This window comes from Littorina saxatilis, unplaced genomic scaffold (genome assembly GCF_037325665.1).
Source record: "Littorina saxatilis isolate snail1 unplaced genomic scaffold, US_GU_Lsax_2.0 scaffold_500, whole genome shotgun sequence".
NCBI classification, from domain to species: domain Eukaryota; kingdom Metazoa; phylum Mollusca; class Gastropoda; order Littorinimorpha; family Littorinidae; genus Littorina; species Littorina saxatilis.
Window position 1 is genome coordinate 75,296 of NW_027127428.1, and position 14,086 is coordinate 89,381.

General features: G+C 40.5%; 1 protein-coding gene across 1 annotated transcript; it reads left to right on the forward strand.

Moving 5' to 3' along the window:
* Nucleotides 1-6,370: 6,370 nt before the first annotated feature.
* On the forward strand, nucleotides 6,371-13,399 carry LOC138955891 (uncharacterized). The gene is made up of 4 exons (XM_070327398.1): nucleotides 6,371-6,546; nucleotides 8,374-8,673; nucleotides 12,236-12,450; nucleotides 12,837-13,399. Exons 1-4 carry the CDS (start codon nucleotides 6,403-6,405, stop codon nucleotides 13,108-13,110), a joined length of 933 nt encoding a protein of 310 aa, XP_070183499.1. The 5' UTR covers nucleotides 6,371-6,402; the 3' UTR covers nucleotides 13,111-13,399.
* Nucleotides 13,400-14,086: the final 687 nt, after the last annotated feature.

Genomic DNA, 14,086 nt, shown 5'->3' on the forward strand with positions numbered 1-14,086 from the left:
AATTATGTCTGTAACAAGCAAGTTATGCATGTTAACGTTGTAACATTGTGTTTTCCAACTACATCACTTTAAATTGATCTATTTCCGTCATTGTTACACACAGCACAACCAAAATCACAAGATCACGGGGGATAACCGGCTATACAGTGGTAAGCTGGTGTACGGTGAGTAACACTCGATTCGGCCTGCATTTTCCAGTTTTACCACAAAGTTGTTGATTTCTGTCTGGATTAAAGGTGACCTACTGCATCTGCGATGACTAACTTTGTTTCGAAATGCATAATATGTTGAAGAAGGATTTGCGTTTTCCCGTATTTAAATGTTAAAACGAGAAATCGTGGTGACGAAGCACCGGAAATGGCTGCTCGGTGGGTTTCAAATGTAGAAATGCGCTTCTTTTTACAAAACCAGCTCGTATTCAGCTTCGGTACGGGAGTCTTAGTGACAAAGGAATCATACTTGATGCAAAGGAGTGCTATTGTCGGGTTGGAATCATTCGTTAGAGCGTGCAGGCGAGAGGCGGTCAAATATGCGAGATGATCGTACACCGGGTTGAAGACCGCCGCGAATGGGGCCGCAGACGCATACTCCGGTTTGATGCATAATTTTCTGTTAAACTAGACTTTTAGAACATTCTCAGTCTCTGTCTGTCTTTGTCTCTGTCTCTGTCTCTTTCTCTGTCTCTCTGTCTCTGTCTCTCTGTCTCTGTCTCTCTCTCTCTCTCTCTCTCAGCAGTCTCTCTCTGTACGTCACTGAATAGTCGTCGGTTGCTAAAATGCCCCCCCCCCCCTTTACCCCCTCCTCCCCCCCTCCCGACTAACCTTCAATACATGTATAATGTTGAATAGGAGTGGCTGTCATCTGTTAGCCAGTCAGCAATACTTTGAGGGGGAAAGGAGGCATATGGTTAGGAGGTAGTCGTCCTTAGCGGATTATGACTTTATTCAGTCAACGAAGTCATTCGGCGCTCAGTGTTTTCTGGGTAAAAAGAAGAATAAGTGTTTCCCAATAATGCCGCGGAAAAATATGTAAACATTTGCTTTAAAAAACCTTTGCTGCGGAAAAAACTATGCTTCTGCGGATGATGACATTAATTCAAAAATGCTGCAGATAAACCGGTTTTTTTTACATCATTTCTGTGGGTTTTTTCGCAGGAAAACTGAAAAAGTGATAATATGTACGCTAAGGAAAATTACATCCTAATGGTTTGCCTAGTTTCCATCTGAAAGTAGTTTTTCCGCAACATAATGTTTACATGTTTTTCCGCGGATTTATTGGGAATACTTGTTTCTTCCGAATAACCTGTGACAGTTTTCTTTATACCCAGAAAAACTAACGATCTTGTTAAGTAGCATTTGTATCCGCCGCCGCCCCCCCCCCCCCCCCTCAGGATATAATAGCTTGCTCCACAGTGCCCCAATCAGAAGCGAGAATAATTTTTGAAGCAAATCGAAAACGAAGTGGACTACTGCGTCCGTCTATGCAAATTTGATAATGCTGCTGACAGGTAAGTGTGTTACCAGCGTAATTTTGCAACTTTGAACTTCCGACAACGAACTCATTCGGCGCTCCGAAAATTCTCAGTAATTTAGGACGAGTCCATCTCTCAACAGAGAGACAACTCAAGTGATAATGAGCAAGTATAAAAGGCCGCGGAAACAGAGACTACATATCCATCCTTTTCGGATTATGACTTCATTCAGCTATTCTGCGGAAAAACAGAAATACAGCATAAAAACGGGTTTTCTGCAGCATTTCTGAATAATGTTATCATCCGCCGAAGCATCTTTTTCCGCAGCAAAACATTTTACTGCAGTAAAATTGAAATAAATAATGCTGCGGTAAAACGGTGCTGTCCTTTTATTGCAGAAAACCTTCTTACATTTTTTTCGCAGCATTTTGTACTAGCTCATGATAATATTGGATCACGTGAGTTCCCTCTATGTTGAGAGATGGACTCGTACAAAATTACCCGGAAAACACTAAGCGCCGAATGACTTCGTTGCCTGAAAAAAGTCATGATCCAGGACAACTACCTCCTAATCGTGTGCCTCCTTTCCCCCAAAGTACTGTGTATTGTTCTATGCTGGCTGGCTAACGGATGACAGCCACACCAATTCAACATTATATTGAAGGTAAAAGTGGGGGGGGGGGATTAGCAACCGACGACTATTCAGTGACGAAACAGTGAGAGACTGCTGAGAGACAGAGACAAAAAGACAGACAGACAGACAGACAGACAGACAGACAGACAGGCAGAGACAGAAAGAGGAAGTGAGAGAGAGAGTGTTCGAATATCTAGTTTAACAGAAAATTATGCATCAAACCGGATTTTGGGTCTGAGGCCCCATTCGCGACGGTCTTCAACCCGGTGTACGATCATCTCGCATATTTGACCGCCTCTCGCCTACACGCTCTAACGAATGATTCCAACCCGACAATAGCACTCCTTTGCATCAAGTATGATTCCTTTGTCACTAAGACTCCCGTACCGAAGCTGAATACGAGCTGGTTTTGTAAAAACAAGCGTATTTCTACATTTGAAACCCACCGAGCAGCCATTTCCGGTGCTTCGTCACCACGATTTCTCGTTTTAACATTTAAATACGGGAAAACGCAAATCCTTCTTCGACATATTATGCATTTCGAAACAAAGTTAGTCATCGCAGATGCAGTAGGTCACCTTTAATCTAGACAGAAATCAACAACTTTGTGGTAAAACTGGAAAATGCAGGCCGAATCGAGTGTTACTCACCGTACACCAGCTTACCACTGTATAGCCGGTTATCCCCCGTGAAGATGCACTAATCATAAGCTAGTCCACGTCTCTGTTAAACGAAGTGTGTGCTTGGATGCATCATGTAAATAAAACAGCTTGGAATGCAAGGTTTTGGGTTTTCAAGAAGTCTTTGAAAACGGGCACTGTGAGCTATATTTTCAATGATCACTTTAATGCAGCAAAAAGAGGAATATATGAGGTATATGTTAGACACCAACTTAAGTAACATCATGCATTTGGGAAGCTGTTTAATTTATATTTTCAGACCTACTACCCTTCTTCGTCTTATGCAGACTGTAACTTTTGTATTATGCCAACAAAACGCGATGTAACAATTTATCCCGCGCGGTGTAGGTGTGAGAGAGAAAGTGCGTGTAAGTGTGTGTGTGTCTGTGTGGGAGAGAGAGAGAGTGGGAGAAAGAGAGAGTTCGTGTGTGTGTGTTTGATTGTGTGAGAGAGAGAGTTTGCTGATTTGTCCTTTACCGGGGATATGGAATTTCTTGGCTGGCTGACGACTGCGTTTAAGGCACTCAATCAACAAAGGGCCTAGTTTCTGTCACCATAAACTCATTTTGGAATTCTTCTTGATTGGGAACGCGAGTGTCTTTTACCCCGTTTATGGTAAACACTTGTTTTGCTCAGTTTTTCTTCAAGCTGGAAGCAATGCTCTCTAACCTAGCCTGCCAACATGCAATGCATGTTTGTACCACCTTTTTTTGCTGTCTTTGAGAGCCTTTCAAACGAAATTGTACCTTTTTCATTTTGGAATTCTTTTTACATTTAGTCAAGTTTTGACTAAATGTTTTAACATAGAGGGGGAATCGAGACGAGGGTCGTGGTGTATGTGTGTGTGTCTGTCTGTGCGTGTGTGTGTGTGTGTAGAGCGATTCAGACCAAACTACTGGACCGATCTTTATGAAATTTGACATGAGAGTTCCTGGGAATGGTATCCCCGGATTTGTTTCATTTTTTAGATAAATACTTTTGATGACGTCATATCCGGCTTTTTGTAAAAGTTGAGGCGGCACTGTCACACCTTCATTTTTTTAATCAAATTTATTGAAACTTTGTAAAGCAATCTTCGACGAAGGCCGGACTTCGGTATTGCATTTCAGCTTGGTGGCTTAAAAATTAATTAATGACTTTGGTCATTAAAAATCTGAAAATTGTAATAATTTTTGTTTATATAAAACGATCCAAATGTACGTTCATCTTATTCTTCATCATTTCCTGATTCCAAAAACATATAAATATGTTATATTTGGATTAAAAACAAGCTCTGAAAATTAAAAATATAAAAATTATGATCAAAATTAAATTTCCGAAATCGGATTAAAAACACCTTCATCTTATTCCTTGTCGGTTCCTGATTCCAAAAACATATAGATATGATATGTTTGGAGTAAAAACACGCTCAGAAAGTTAAAACGAAGAGAGGTACAGAAAAGCATGCTATGCAGCTCAACGAAACCACTACCGCGCTGAACAGGCTCGTCAGTTTCACTCCGTTTTGCACAAGCGGCGGACTACGGTCATTGTGAAAAAATGCAGTGCGTTCAGTTTCATTCTGTGAGTTCCACAGCTTGACTAAATGTTGTAATTTCGCCTTACGCGACTTGTTTTGGGCTCACGTAAGTGTAGCCTATGCGGTGCTAACTTTTGTCTGTCTGTGCGTGTGTGTGTGTGTGTGTGTGATAGAAACTTTAACATTTGACTAAACACCGAAATACTAATTTTACCTGGTTATTATCCAAGCAACAGCTTCAAAATATTGAAGCAATGATCAACATTTCGTCGGCACGTATGTAGTTAAAGTGTGTATCCAAAGAAAACGGGTGGTGGTGTTTTTTTTTTTTTTTGGGGGGGGGGGGTAAAAACAGCTAACTGTTTTGTGTCGTGTATGGTATGTAGACCAGGTCAGGGGTCAAGGTTAGGTCAGATCGCGTGAAGGATTGTGGTATAGATACAGTTATCACCGAGCTGCAGTTCGCCGATTCGGAGAAGACGACTCATGATTTCACATTGTTCGGTTTCGTAGCTCCAGAAAAATAGATAAAGAAGATACCAAAGGAGATTTCCTACAGGTTAATCTGCACAGCGTGTTTCCTATGGAAAGCCGTTTGGCTCATAACCATTACACGTGTAAAAAAAGTATTAGTACACGTGTAATAAATAATTAATACACGTGTAATTAATGATTAATACACGTGTAATAAAAAAATGTCATACACGTGTACGAAATGATTAAATACACGCGTAATAAACATTTCTTACACGTGCATGAAATATTTATTACACGTGTATTTAATCATTTCTTACACGTGTATGAAATATTTATTACACGTGTATTTAATCATTATGCTATTCCATAGCATAAGAAAAAAGATAAATTACACGTGCAATAAGAAATAAATACACGTGTATTAATCATTTATTACACGTGTATTTATGATTTTTTACACGTGTAATGGTTATGAGCCAAACGGCTTTCCATAGTTTCCAGTGTCTGCGCGAGGAAGCGCTGTCGAAAGCGCAGTGTCGATCTGGCCATCTGGCAGTCGTGTCCCCGTAAGTAGGCTACAGACAGACAGATCTAGATCTAGTGTCTCGCACTCTTGCACCGTATCACTTATGCTTACTGTTTCTTTCTTTCTTTATTTGGTGTTTAACGTCGTTTTCAACCGTTCAAGGTTATATCGCGACAGTATGCTTACTGTGTGTGTATGTGTGACGGAGTGATTGAGTTTGTGTTACTGTTTGTCGATTTCTTACGTGAGCCGTGAAGGCTTCGCCTCTTGTTCTTTCTGTTCTTCCTCATTTTACTGTGATTGACCCAAAAATGTAAATCGTTTGAAACAGGAAGACCATGCACATTGAGAAAGGAAACAAAATCAAAATTGAATCGATCCTGATATGCCAAATAGGTTTGATGGGTAAAAAGGAGACAAAAATACCATCCATCTCGTTGTTGTTGTTGTTGTTGTTGTTGTTGTTGTTGTTGTTGTTGTTGTTGTTGTTGTTCAAGAATTCACCCAAAGAAGTTGCATATGGCAGCAACCCTCCACCGGCCCCAACCCTTACTGTTGTTGTTGTTGTTGTTGTTGTTGTTGTTGTTGTTGTTGTTGTTGTTGAACCCCCCGCGGGTTAGGGGGAAGAATTTACCCGATGCTCCCCAGCATGTCGTAAGAGGCGACTAACGGATTCTGTTTCTCCTTTTACCCTTGTTAAGTGTTTCTTGTATAGATTTTAGTCAAGCAGTATGTAAGAAATGTTAAGTCCTTTGTACTGGAAACTTGCATTCTCCCAGTAAGGTCATATATTGTACTACGTTGCAAGCCCCTGGAGCAATTTTTTTATTAGTGCTTTTGTGAACAAGAAACAATTAACAAGTGGCTCTATCCCATCCCCCCCCCCCCCCTTTCCCCGTCGCGATATAACCTTGAACGGTTGAAAACGACGTTAAACACCAAATAAAGAAAGAATTGTTGTTGAGAAGGATGATGATGAATAAGGTTGTTGTCCTTGTCTCTGCCAACTGCGGCAAACAATGCTCTGCTTTATAGGTCCTGGCTTTTCTTTGAACAGATGTGCTGGACTACCCACTCGGTGTGTGTCGTTTGGTCATGCTGGGAAAAACTGGTAACGGGAAAAGTTCTACTGGCAATTCCATCATTGGCTTCAAGCGCTATTGTTCGCGTAGCGCCTTCGAGTCCGTCACGTTCGATTGCTCCTGGCAATCAGTTCGCCGTTTTGGTGTTGAAGTGGAAGTAAGTAACCCGCTGTTTTCTCCCAATGACAAAACAAGCATGAAATGATATGGGATTGTTTTAACCTTCTTCCCTTTACTGTGATAGACTCAATTGTACACAGTTCAAAGAGACCATCATGAAAACAGACAAAGCAAACAAAATTCTAAGGGTCCTGAATAGCCAAATGGGGTTGAAAAAAACACAAACACCACGAAACCAACAAACCAACCAAATAACAAAAATAGTCTGAAGCTGTGTGTGAGTGTGCGGTCAAGATTTGTAACTTTTTGTTTTACTAAGATCAAGTTATAGCAATATTTGAAGTAACAAATGTGAAGAGACGCCAGGTTTTTAGAACCTTCTTCATTGTTACAGTGATGGACCTAATTGTAAGTAATCAAACACGGTGACCGCCGTGTGAACTGAGAAAGGAAACAAACTTGGATTGGTCCCGCGTAGCCAAATGGGTTGAAGGGGTAAAAAAAAACCATTGCAGAACAGCAGGTCTATGACCACCCAACCCCATGATTGCTCGATCCTAACTCTGTCCAAACTACATGCATCTTTGATTGAAAAAGGCAAGAAAGTCGTGTTTGCATGGGTGTCCTCCCATGTGGGATTTCGAGGTAACTGTTTTTTCTTTTTTTTTCCGTCTTGTCCCGTTGTGCTTTCACACCGCCCCGTCCCTGCACTCACTGCTCCAACCACCTCTGAATTTCGTTCCGCTGCCAGACTTGTCGAATTTACAGCTGCGATAGGCTACCCTCGGAAGATGACACTGCACTTCTGCTGAGTCACTTCGACGGTGTTCAGTACTGGGTCTGACCCGAGCTAACTACCTACTATGCCCCCCACCAACGACATTGACTTTTTAAGTCGCGGAGCCAGACTGAGTGAGCGTCCCCTCCAGAGAGCAGACCGCCACCACGTCCCTCCGTCGACCCCCCAGAACGTCACACGTTGAAGACTGACAGCAGAACTACTATTCAGGGAAGGAAGGAACAGGAACACTGAGACCAAGGTCACCATGAGAGCTCCGGGCATGAAGGGCCACAAGAGCAAGGACAATTTATATTTTGGATGATTAATGAGATGAGGATGATTATAATGATGCTTTGGATTTCCAATTTGGTTTGAGACTACGTGACAGGGCAGCACTCTACGCTTACTGTCATAATATATCCTGGCGTCAACCAGGCCCGAGAACTGCCGCACCTGTACAGAACGTGAGCACCCTCAAAGTCGCATTCGTTAAGTGAATGACACCCATAGGAACCATAGCACTTCCACTCTGGGTAGGAGCCGACCGTAGCCCGAAAAACCCACATGACCCTGATGGGATTCGAACCCACGACCTCCCGTCCCGCAGCCCGATGCGCTAACCACTGCGCCACGGGGGCCGGTATTTCGAGGTAACTTGGCATCTAATCAATGCGGAAGAACAACGGGTAGTGCCCATCACTGACAAACATATCAAGAGATATAAATGAGACGGATGTGCAGAAACAAACTTCGCAAAATTCCTCAGCTGAGTAGCTTGCAATTGCCCCAGTGCCGCTGTCACAGTCTATGACAGACAGAAATGATTGTTTATAATGTTAATAAAATGGCCTTTCAGTTTCAGTTTGTTTGTTTGCTTAACGCCCAGCCGACCACGAAGGGCCATAAAAATGGCCTTTGGTGACAAGCAAATGTGTATAGTGTTATGGTGTATTTTCTTGTGCGAGACGAGATACACGGATATTATCTGGCACATTTTTCACCGTTTTGTGTTTTTGGTAGGTTTTTTTTTTTTAAATTGTATCTTTTGTTGATTTTATAATAATATATATTTGCTTTTTACAGGTTGTTGACACCCCTGGCTTTTTTGACACGGAAATGGCTGAAAACAAGTTGAAAAAGGAAATTGTTAAATGTGTGGGAATGGCCTCCCCTGGTCCACACGCGTTACTTGTCACGGTCCGAATCGATGTCAGGTTTACTGATGAAGAGGCAGACACAATTCGGAAAATTCGCTTTGCCTTTGGCGACCACATCATGCGTCATATCATTATCATCTTCACTCACGGCGACGCTTTGGATGACGACGAAAGCATGGAAGATCGTCTTCGAGGAAGCCCTGCAGGGCTCTCTAATCTATTGGAGGTGATAACATACATTAAATATGAATGCTTTCAAAATGAATATTTGATCCATGAAATAGGAGATATAAACTGTGCAAACAAATCATTGCACTCATTTTCGTACCCCAACTTAAACATTCATTCCCGTGTCATTTCATTTTATATGCAATTAAAGGCCCTCTATTTGACTATATGCCACACTTTTCGAATACAAGATTTCTGTTATAGGTATCACTTGACCGCCGCCGAAGAAAGGGTTCCCCAAAAATAGACCTGACAAAAACGTCAGGTACCAATTAAAAAAACTAAAAAAGTTCAAAAAAGGCACCTGGTGAATCCTCGGATGGTGAGCATCATTAGGGTTGATGCTATCTTTACGACTCATATGTCTCTACGAGGGTCAACTGATAAGTTTCAGGACGGACTAGAAAAGAGTTTACCTGCAAGACTAGAAGATGTTTACTTTTTATATTTAGTCAAGTTTTGACTAAATATTTTAACATCGAGGGGGAATCGAAACGAGGGTCGTGGTGTATGTGCGTATGTGTGTGCGTGTGTGTGTGTGTGTGTGTGTGTGTGTGTGTAGAGCGATTCAGACTAAACTACTGGACCGATCTTTATGAAATTTGACATGAGAGTTCCTGGGTATGAAATCCCCGAACGTTTTTTTCATTTTTTTGATAAATGTCTTTGATGACGTCATATCCGGCTTTTCGTGAAAGTTGAGGCGGCACTGTCACGCCCACATTTTTCAACCAAATTGGTTGAAATTTTGGTCAAGTAATCTTCGACGAAGCCCAGACTTCGGTATTGCATTTCAGCTTGGTGGCTTAAAAATTAATTAATGACTTTGGTCATTAAAAATCTGAAAATTGTAAAAAAAAAATAAAAATTTATAAAACGATCCAAATTTACGTTCATCTTATTCTCCATCATTTGCTGATTCCAAAAACATATAAATATGTTATATTCGGATTAAAAACAAGCTCTGAAAATTAAATATATAAAAATTATTATCAAAATTAAATTGTCCAAATCAATTTAAAAATATGTTCACCTTATTTCTTGTCGGTTCCTGATTCCAAAAACATATAGATATGATATGTTTGGATTAAAAACACGCTCAGAAAGTTAAAACAAAGAGAGGTACAGAAAAGCGTGCTATCCTTCTTAGCGCAACTACTACCCCGCTCTTCTTGTCAATTTCATTGCCTTTGCCATGAGCGGTGGACTGACGATGCTACGAGTATACGGTCTTGCTGAAAAATGGCATTGCGTTCAGTTTCATTCTGTGAGTTCGACAGCTACTTGACTAAATATTGTATTTTCGCCTTACGCGACTTGTTAACATTGTACCTTCGGACGTCTACACACTTGTTCCACCTGTGCCTCAGAGGCTCGATGCCGTTGCTGCAGAAGCTTTTTTCTTGCAACCATAGGAAGTCCTCAACGGAAGCCATGGCGTCATTGTCGGTTTCATAGTGCTAACCCCTGAAGTACTTCTTTGTGTTTGGAAATAGACGATAGTCAGAGGGTGCCACATCTGGCGAATACTGCAGATGGTTAACAATCTCAGCCGTATTCATGATTAGTTGCAATGGAAACCAAGGACTTGTGGGCAGGGGCGTTATCTTGATTGAAACACACCCATTTGCGGCCCTTTTCTTTGTTTTGGCCTTGGTGTGCTCTCTTATGGGTGTGCTCTCTTATTTGTCTCAAAAGTTTGGAAAAGATTTCAACAGTTATTGCTTCATTTCTTGGAAGACAATCTTGCAAGAATATCCCTCTGCTTATTCGTTTTCTTTGCAGATGTTGGATCATGCTATGATCCTTTTTACATTAAGTCACGTTTCGACTAAAGGTTTCAACATGGACGGGGAATCGAGACGAGGGTCGTGGTGTATGGGTGTGTGTGTGTGTGTGTGTGTGTGTGTGTGTGTGTGTGTGTGTGTGTGTGTGTGCGTGTGTGCGTGTGTAGAGCGATTCAGAGTAAACTACTGGACCGATCTTTATGAAATTTTTCATGAGAGTTTCTGGGTATAATATCCCCAAACGTTTTTTTCATTTTTTGGATAAATGTCTTTGATGACGTCATATCCGGCTTTTTGTAAAAGTTGAGGCGGCACTGTCACACCCTCATTTTTCAATCAAATTGATTGAAATTTTGGCCAAGCAATCTTCGACGAAGGCCGGACTTTGGTATTGCATTTCAGCTTGGAGGCTTAAAAATTAATTAATGACTGGTCATTAAAAATCTGAGAATTGTAATTAAAATTATATTTTTACAAAACGATTCAAAATTACGTTCATCTTATTCTTCATCATATTCTGATTCCAAAACCTATAAATATGTTATATTCGGATTAAAAACAAGCTCTGAAAATTAAAAATATAAAAATTATGATCAAAATTAAATGTCCGAAATCGATTTAAAAACAATTTCATCTTATTCCTTGTCGGTTCCTGATTCCAAAAACATATAGATATGATATGTTTGGATTAAAAACACGCTCAGAAAGTTAAAACGAAGAGAGGTACAGAAAAGCGTGCTATCACGCTCAGCGCGACCATTACCGCACTATTCTGGCTTGTCGATTTCACTGCCTTTGCCACGAGCGGTGGACTGACGAAACAACGAGTATGCGGTCTTGGTGAAAAAATGCAGTGCGTTCAGTTTTATTCTGTGAGTTCGACAGCTTGACTAAATGAAGTAATTTCGCCTTACGCGACTTGTTTCTAGTTTGTGAGCAATCGGATATGACCTTTGGGAAGCCAAGTCACACAAAGTAACCGGTGATAACACATGTTATTTTGCATGAAGTCTTAATTAGAACCTTTCTTAATTCATTCCAAGTTATGAATGTCGAAGTCAGCTTCTTCCTATTTGGTCCCGGAATTTCTTCTCAGTTCCCGTATATTTGTGGCACTGTGATCTGATAGGGTACCTTATGTAGCCCATTATTTCCGACTCCAGCCCTCGGTATTTCTGTCAGGGTTACCTGTCCGATAGCTCCTTGTTCAAAAACCTATCCTCAAAGCACATTGTCATGGTGGGAGTCACCGCCGGTTGGTTCAGGATTGCTTATCACTAGCAAGCAAGCTTATTTACAACAAACCTCCATATCTGAGAGCCGTTTATTACCCGTCACCTGCTGAGTAGGGGAATGTCACCCTGCAACCGAACTGGTAGTAGTCTGGTCACAGAGAACAGACTTAAACATCATTCCATAACAAAAATTTGTGTGACGACCTTTTTTGTTGACCATTGTTTAATTTTCGTCCTAGCTGTTAAAATTAGATATATTCATATCACCTTATGATCAATGTTTTGAACTCAATTAAGAAAGACATACGTGAATATGTGTTTTTCTTATAGCTCTGAAAGTGAATAAGCAAAGGTAACTGTGATAGTTTGATACAAGTTAGTGAACATTGTTGCTTGTAACTGCACTAAAATTAATTAAATATCTTGTAGCCCTGTTGTGTTACAATAACATCTATTTTTGCTTTCTCTATTTTTTTAGAGAAGATCATATAATTATACACAACAAACTTTAACAAAACATATGTTTATGTTTCTACAGGAGACAGGGGCGCGCTATGTAGTCTTTAATAACACGAAAGCACTCCCTCAGGACAAGAAGGACGAGCAGGTGAAAAAGCTGCTGCTGAAAGTGGGAGAGCTTCTTGCAGCGACAAGCAACCAACATTTCAGCAACCCCTTTCTTATCCGTTGTCATGATAATGTCATGGCCTGTGCAAAACAAATTGCTCAAATTCTGGATGGCAGCAGTGCTAGGTAATAAATAAATGAAACTCTTCAAAGAAAGAATGAACCCATGTTCATTCATTTTTATATAAACATTTCACATTTAATTAGATCTTTAACTCTGTTTATATTGTATATTCATACTGTTCTAAATACACTGGTTCAATAATACAGGTTTGTAATACTTTTCAGGAAAAAAAGTTGTTACTATCAAGCCAGATCAACAAGATGTGTCTGTAAAAAAAACTATTTGGAATTAATAATACTAAACAACTCCTTGGAGGATGCATTTAAATCAAATCATAATAAACCAATATCTAAACTTGCACAAACAAATCGCATTATTTTAATTTGATGTTGCCTGTGCTACGTATGACTAGTGTAAAACTCATTCAAGGTCCATTCCCTGTTTACAGTGAAACCGCCCAAGCGCTACTGAGAGCATGTCTGGAATCAACGGACAGTGCAGAAGAACTGCTACACGACCTCCGGGATAGCAACAACGTAACGTCATCGCAACTGAAACAACTGACAGACAAACTGAATGCTTGGGAAAAAGGAAAAGCAGACTCCGACAAGCAGATCAGGTCTTTAACGAAAGCACTGAGATACGCTCAAAAACTAATGGAGAACCTTAAACAAGAATTGGAAGAGGAAAAGAAGTCTTGGAAGATGTGCATCCTGATGTAAAAAGTGCACACCAGTGTTCAGCTGACATGAATTAAACTCAGCGAAAGAATTATTTCCACATTTTCTTTTTATCCCAACTAAAGAAATCACACACCCATGTCATTTCATTAACACTGTCTGACCTGAAAAATATGCTAGCTAGCAAAGTTAATACCTTTCATGGCACAGACATTTGAATGAAATGACACAGGCGTGAATTTTGTAGTTAGGTTACGAAAATAGATTTGCGTTCTAAACTGAGCAAAACAATTATTGCACCCATTTTCGTACCCCAACTAAACCATTCATACCCGTGTCATTTTATTCATGTATATGCCATTAAAGGCCCTTCACTTGGCTACCTGGCATACGTTTCGGATCAAAGATTTCTGTTTTAAATATCACGTGACCGCCGCCGAAATAAAGGTACCCCCGAATCGACCTTACCATAACGTCGTGTACAAATTAAAACAATCTACAAAAATTCAGAATAGGCGCAACTTGGCAATTTTTATATACGAAAAGAAAGAAAAATCATGTATCTATCCAGAACAGGTTGTTGCGTATCTCTTGTGTTATGTCATTTTTAGTGATGCAGGTGTGAAACGCATGGGCACTAGATAACGAGAGGATTTTGCGTCCATTTCGAGGGGTACCTTGACAGAAAAAGCACTATATTTCAGCAATGCCTGAATGGATTGATTCAAAACTGTCAAGAGCTGAAGTCTACATACGAGACTTACACTGGGTGACATTTTTTATCACCACATGGTTGTACTCAGATGGTATGCACTCCTTCGGAAAATGGTTTTAAACCCGTCACTGGTTAGGGAAGTTACATCCCGAAAAATCATGACTTTGCATGCATTCAGACAAATGGTTGTTAGAAGAACTGCCAAAATGTTATTCGAGTATGACCACTGACGGACATTTGCTAGCCATGTAAACACACAAGAAAAAAATGGACGCAAAAACCTCGTTTTCTACTGCTAATGCG